General features: G+C 52.8%; 1 protein-coding gene across 1 annotated transcript in view; it reads left to right on the top strand.

The window, feature by feature from the left end:
* The window catches only part of DNAH17 (dynein, axonemal, heavy chain 17), a 172697-nt gene that overhangs the window by 48213 nt on the left and 117694 nt on the right, over window positions 1-6790 (top strand). The window contains exons 19-20 of the mRNA XM_011966878.1: window positions 529-711; window positions 5499-5753. Of these exons, the coding sequence (XP_011822268.1) occupies window positions 529-711; window positions 5499-5753 (438 nt within the window). The remainder of the gene's footprint in view (window positions 1-528; window positions 712-5498; window positions 5754-6790) is intronic.

Below are 6790 nucleotides of genomic sequence, written 5' to 3'. Positions count from 1 at the left end.
TGCCTGGCTAATTTTTGTATTTTTAGTAGAGATGGGGTTTTGTCATGTCGGCCAGGCTGGTCTCCAACTCCTGACCTCAGGTGATCCACCCGCCTCGGCCTCCCAAAGTGCTGGGATTACAGGCGTGAGCCACCACACCAGGTCGACAATGTCTTCATTCTGTAAAGTGTTTAGCCTCATTTTATATATTTGGGGAAGCTGGGAGTTAAGTGACTCCCCAAGGCCTCACAGCTGGCAAGTAGCAGGTGCAGGCTTTGAACTGAGGTCTGAGGTCTGAGGTCTACCTGATCCTGCCCCTCCCTTTGCCCCAACCTGCACCTGCCTGCTTTTGGCCTTGTGGCTGTGCATATTTGTCTCCGTAGCGATTGCTCAAGGAGCAGAGTGCGCTAAGACATGAGCTCTCAGAAGCTTCCCAGGCTACTGGAAGGCAGTGGCACATTGATGGTGCAGATTGGACGATCAGGGCACTGAGAATCGTCCGATGGAGGACAGAGGTGTTGACCACTGCCAACCTTGTCCCTGTGTCAGGAGAGCATCGCTCCCCTGTTTGAGATCCGCATGGAGCTGGACGAGGATGGGCTGACCTTCCGCCCGTCGCTGGAGGTGGGCTCGGAGCACGGCTTCCTGGCGCTGATCGAGGGCCTGGTCAATGACATCTACAACGTAGCCAGGTTCATCCCTCGGTTGGCCAAGGGCAGGATGAACTACAAGGTCAGTCCTGGCCTCTTCTGGCCACACGTGGGGCCATCCATTGCTTTCCCCATTTGGTGTTGCCGCCCTAACTCGACAAGGCTGGGCTGTTTACCTTTTAAATGACATCGTGTGACCTCTAGGACGACATGGCCACTTCTCTCCCCACTCCCACATCTGTCCTCCTGCCCAAAGTGGCTTCTTGTCAGTCAACCTGCCTGGGTTTCGTTCCCTCATCATTCCTCTGACCCCCCAACACCATGCCAAGAGGGTAACCTCTCCCAACTTCCTGACTGTTCACTCAGTCCTGTAATTTTTTTGAGACAGGGTCTCAGTCTGTCACCCAGGCTAGAGTGCAGTCGTGCAATCTCGGCTCACTGCACCCTCCGCCTCCGGGGCTCAATTGATTCTCCCGCCTCAGTCCCCCAAGTAGCTGGGACTACAAGCATGTGTCACCAAGCCCAGCTTGATGTATTTTTTGTAGACATGGGGTTTTGTCATGTTGCCCAGGGTGGTCTTAACCTTCTTTATTTTTTTATTTTTTTGTCTTTTTGAGACAGAGTCTTGCTTTGTCACCCAGGCTGGAGTGCAGTAGCACAGTCTCAGCTGACTGCAACCTCTGCCTCCTGGGTTCAAGCAGTTCTCCTGCCTCAGCCTCCCAAAGTGCTGGGACTACAGGTGCATGCCACCATGCCTGGCTAATTTTTTTTTTTTTTTTTTTTTTGTATATTTAGTAGAGACAGGGTTTCACCGTGGTTTTGCCAGGATGATCTCAATCTCCTGACCTCGTGATCCGCCTGCCTCACCCTCCCGAAGTGCTGGGATTACAGGGGTGAGCCACTGCACCCTGCCTAAACTTCTGAACTCAAGCGATCCACCTGCCTCGGCCTCCCAAAGTGCTGGGATTACAGGTGTGAGCCACCGTGCCCAGTCTCAGTCCTGTAATGTAAACACTGATTCTCCCAGTACTCAGGCAATTTGATCAATGCGCCTTCCACTGCCTTCCGAAATCATCTCTTCTAAACGCATCAAACAAGACACACAGAGACCTGGCCAGGCTCTGGGGGAGGAAGGACAAAAGTCATGGGAAATTGAGCTCCCGCTTAAGGGAGGTTGGAGGTGGTGTGTTTGTTGAAGCATCTATTTGTATAGCAGTAAAAAAAAAAAATCAGAAAAGACTTAAATGACCTACATGTTTGTGGAAGAGGGGAGTGGCTTGACCAGTTCTGGCTCAAACACAGATTCTGTGAGTTGTCCCAGCGAGCCAGGGATGGAAAGGTGTTGTGACAGGTTATTAGAATGTTTATCAAGTTACAGGACAATGTTTAGAATATGGTTTCATTTGCTTAAACAAGCAAAAATCTGGGTGAGTGCTCACCAGGATGGGAGGAAGGAGGGAGGGGGGAGGGGTGTGGCCGCAGGCTTTTTCTCTCATGCATTTCTGCATTGTTTGAATTGTAAAATAATGGACACGTATGATTTGTTATAACCAATATTTACAGCGAGATGAGTTGTCCTGTCCAGGAGGGGGGGATGTGCGTGTGCTTGTGTGTGTACGCGTGTGCTTGGATGCATATGTGCCCGTGTGCATATTTACATGTGTTGGGGGGAGGCATGTGTGTACCGAGGTGAAGTGAGGACACGAGGGAACAGCTAACGACCTGAGAAGGTCAAGGGCAGCTCCCGAGAGGAGTGGGCGTGTGAGCGGTTTCTGGGAGGGCGGGAGGAGGTTTCCATGCTGAGAAGATGGCTGTGATTTTAGGCACAAGTGCAGGCAGCAAGCTGTTCCAGAGTTGAGAATAGAATCTGCCCCAGTTACACAGACGCTGGGTTAGCTAGCACGCGTCCTCAGAATCAGTGTGTCCCGGATGTGCCCCCTCCCACTGTCCCCAAAGCAGGCTGCTCTCAGGCACCCACGGTTGCTGCAGTCAGAGCTGCTCCACCCCGGGCTCTGCCAGCACACACACTCGGGCTGTCTTGCAGACACCCTGGGACGTTCAGGCAGAACATTCCAGAGCTGAAGGGCCTGTTGCCCGGGAGAAGGGTCCCTCAAAAGCCTGCTGGTCTAGCAGACTCTTACATGGTGCCAAGCTGTGGAAGACAATGAGAGGGTCAGGCTTCTAGACTGCTGGGTCCCAGGACCACTTCCCAGAGACCGAGGTACCCTAGCTTGGTGGCAGAGAGTACCCAAGGGATGCTTCCCATGGGTACCAGGGTGGCCAGCCCAGAGGAATTGGGGTCAGGACAAGGAGGAGACAGAATGTGGGCCTCAGGCTGCCTACAGGGGAGACCAGCGAGGGCGAAGCCCCCAGGCAGTGGGCCCTGCCTGCCCCTGGCATGCCAGGCTACCACCAGCCCAGCCCAGCTGGAACTTGGATCCCACCTGGGGAGATCCAAAGGAGTGCAGGGGACAATCTCGGCTGGAGCAGGGGGATGCCTGGAAGTTACCACACTGAAATCCTGAAGCACCTGCTCGTGCTCTGAACACTGCGCTCCCCACCCTGGGCAGAAAGAGGGTCCTGAGGAGGGGCGAGAGCCACATGTCAGGCACAGGTGAGCCCGTGACTGAATTCCGAAGCACACCCCAAATGCTTTCCTGCAGCCACAAGGAGCTTCAGGCTTCTCTCCCCTGTGGCTTCTTTTCATCCACAGCTTACATGCAGGGTGGTCCAGCCCAGCCCTAGGGCCAACCTTCCCCTTCCATCCCAGGCCCACTGACTTCACCTCCTCAATCACAGCGTTTCCTTGTCCTAACCCTTACCAACGAGGTCCCCTGAGCAGACAAGATCCCCATGCACATCTGGGCCTGGATGGGGCCTCTCTGCAGCTGTGAGGTGGGCTCTGGGCTACAAGGGCAGTCTCCAGTTGTCTGGTACCTGAGCCTGGGTGATTTAGGGCAGAGAAATACTGGCTTGGTGTGAGAGTTGGGTAAAGGGAGTGGCTGAGGGTCGGCTGGTTTGCATATGGACGGCATGCCCCCAGCTGAGGGCCCTTTGCCATCTCCAAGAATTGCCTAGCCCTGGGAAGGGCAGGCTCTTCCTGGCCCCATAAAGTTTTTTTGTTTGTTTGTTTTTTTAAGATGTCAAAATTGGGCTGGGCACATTGGCTCACACCTGTAATCCCAGCACTTTGGGAGACTGAGGCGGGTGGTTCACCTGAGGTCAGGAGTTGGAGACCAGCCTGACCAAAATGGCAAAACCCCACCGTTACTAAAAATGCAAAAAATTGGCCGGGCACAGTGGCTCACGCCTGTAATCCCAGCACTGGGACGCCGAGGCGGGCAGATCACAAGGTCAGGGGATGGAGACTGTCCTGGCTAACATGGTGAAACCCGGTCTGTACTAAAAGTACAAAAAATTAGCCGGGCGTGGTGGTGGGCGCCTGTAGTCCCAGCTACTCAGAAGGCTGAGGCAGGAGAATGGCATGAACCTAGGAGGCGGAGCTTGCAGTGAGCCGAGATGGTGCCACTGTACTCCAGCCTAGACAACAGTGCAAGACTCCATCTCAAAAAAAAAAAAGTAAAAAATTAGCCAGGCATGGTGGTGGGAGCCTGTAATCCCAGCTACTAGGGAGGCTGAGGCAGGAGAATGGCATGAACCTAGGAGGCGGAGCTTGCAGTGAGCCGAGGTGGTGCCACTGCACTCCAGCCTAGACAACAGTGCAAGACTCCATCTCAAAAAAAAAAAGTGAAAAATTAGCCAGGCATGGTAGCGGGAGCCTCTAATCCCAGCTACTAGGGAGGCTGAGGCAGGACAATCACTTGAACCTGGGAGGTAGAGGTTGTAGTGAGCTGAGATCGGGCCACTGTACTCTGGCCTGGGCGACAGAGTGAAACTCTGTCTCAAAAAAAATAAGATGTCAAAATTTCATAAGATACAGACAATAAAAATGTGATTAATAAACACACCCACCACCTGGGATTCTCCAGTCCTGTATATAAGCCAATACGTTCTCTTTTTGCTTACACCAGTTTAGGTTGGGTTTTCTGTCACTTGCAACTAAAAAGATCCTGTCTAGCACTGCCCCTCATGCTCTCTGCTCTAGCCATTGATGGTAGATGTCTTTTAGTTCCCCTAATACCCTGCCTCCTCCCACCACAGGGCCTTTGCACCGGCTTTGCTGTTGCCAGGAAAGCCGCTTCTCTTGCTCTTTGTCTACCCATCCATCAGCTCTCAGACCAATGGCCATTTCCTCAGGGCCATTCCCTGACCTGCTCTCCGTTTCACCTGAAGCAAGGGGGTGGAGATGTTTTGTGTCTGTGATTCTTTGATGAATGTCGGACCCCATTCCTGGGCTGTACACTCCCTGCCTGTGTCCCCAGTATCTATCCCAGCATGTGGTACACAGCGAGGGTGAGCTATTGATTGAGTGAATCAATGTGTGAGTCATCTCGGGGTTCCCCAGACAAACGTCACACTTGGCATATCTTCCCATGGCAGAATATTGCAAATTGGTAAAGCTTCCTATTTCCCATGGTGAGAGCTTGGGCCAGGCACAGTGGCACGTGCCTGTGGTCCCAGCTACTTGGGAGGCTGAGGCAGGAGGATCGCTTGAGCTCAGGAGTTCTGGGCTATAGCGTGCTGTGCACTAAGTTTGGCATCAATATGGTGACCTCCCAGGAGCGGGGGACCACCAGTTTTGCCTAAAGAGGGATGAACTAGCCCAGGCTAGAAACAGAGCGGGTCATCATGAGAGACTGGAAGCCCTTTCGCCAACAGAGAGGCACTTCTCAAGGCCGAGAGGACAACCCCTAACTTATGAACCAGGCAACATACCTCCCCTTTTTTCTTCTCCCCTGCCCCTTTCAGATGGACCTGGAAGATAACACAGAACTCATAGAGATGAGGGAGGAGGTGTCCAGCCTGGTCATCAATGCCATGAAGGAAGCTGAGGAGTACCAGGATTCCTTTGAGAGGTACTCCTACCTCTGGATGGACGACCTCCAGGAGTTTATGAATAATTTCCTGATATATGGGTGCGCAGTCACTGCGGAGGACTTGGAGACCCAGACAGATGACACCATCCCCAAGACACCACCCACCCTAGCTCAGTTCCAGCAGCAGGTGCGTGCGGACCTCACCCACCAGCCTCCTTGTCTCCAGAGTTTTCCAGGAGAGGATCACCAGGCTTGCTTTAAAACTTGGGTGAATTGTTTTAAGATGCAGGTTCTCCTGTTACCAGGTTGGGCAAGGCAAACAGATCAGGAGGTGACCGCCATTGGAAAGGTGGTTTGTTACTCACAGTTCCCAAGAAGTGGACATGGCACACCACACAGGCCTGCATGGGGGAGCATCAGGGTCAGTCAGGAGGCAGAGGGAGCCGGGGGAAATAGGGAGAGTAAAGAGCCTTTATTGTGGCTTCCAGGGAAGGAATGGGCAGAGGTCACAGGCTTAGGGTTGGCGAGTTTGAATAACTTCAGCAGGCTCTAGGCTGTAGGGGCTGTCTGGTACCTGACTTCAGGGTGATGAGGGCTGAGGGCGAGTGGGTAGCAGCCCAGAAGGTAAAACCCTGTAAGAGCCCAATCAAGGGGATGGTTGGTTGGAGGCGTGGGCTCTGGGTTGGCTCATTTGCATATAAAACCACGCCCCCGAGTGAATTGTTTGTTATCTCTCAAAATCGACTAGGTGTGGGAGGGGCTGTCCCTGGGCAAGTCCCCAGATGTCAGAGCATGAAAAACACAGATCACATCTGTCAGTAATAACCTCAAATGTAAATGGATTCAATTCTCCACTTAAAAGATACAGACTGTCTGAGTGGATTAAGGTGACCCCAGTATATGCTGCTTACAAGAAACTCACTTCGCCTGTAAAGACAGACTGAATGCAAAAGGATAGAAAAAGAGATTCCACACAAACAGAAACCAGGAACAAGCAGGAATGACTATAGTTACATCGGATAAGACAGACCTTATGTCATCCGGGCATGGTGGCTCACGCCTGTAATCCCAGCACTTTGGGAGGCCAAGGCGGGCAGATCATGAGGTCAGGAGATCAAGACCATCCTGGCTAACACGGTGAAACCTCGTTTCTACTGAAAATACAAAAAATTGGCTGGGCGCGGTGGCTCAAGCCTGTAATCCCAGCACTTTGGGAGGCCGAGA

Source organism: Mandrillus leucophaeus, unplaced genomic scaffold (assembly GCF_000951045.1).
Source record: "Mandrillus leucophaeus isolate KB7577 unplaced genomic scaffold, Mleu.le_1.0 Scaffold1, whole genome shotgun sequence".
Lineage (NCBI taxonomy): Eukaryota > Metazoa > Chordata > Mammalia > Primates > Cercopithecidae > Mandrillus > Mandrillus leucophaeus.
Note: the sequence above shows the minus strand (reverse complement) of the source record. Positions and strands in the feature narration are given on the sequence as shown.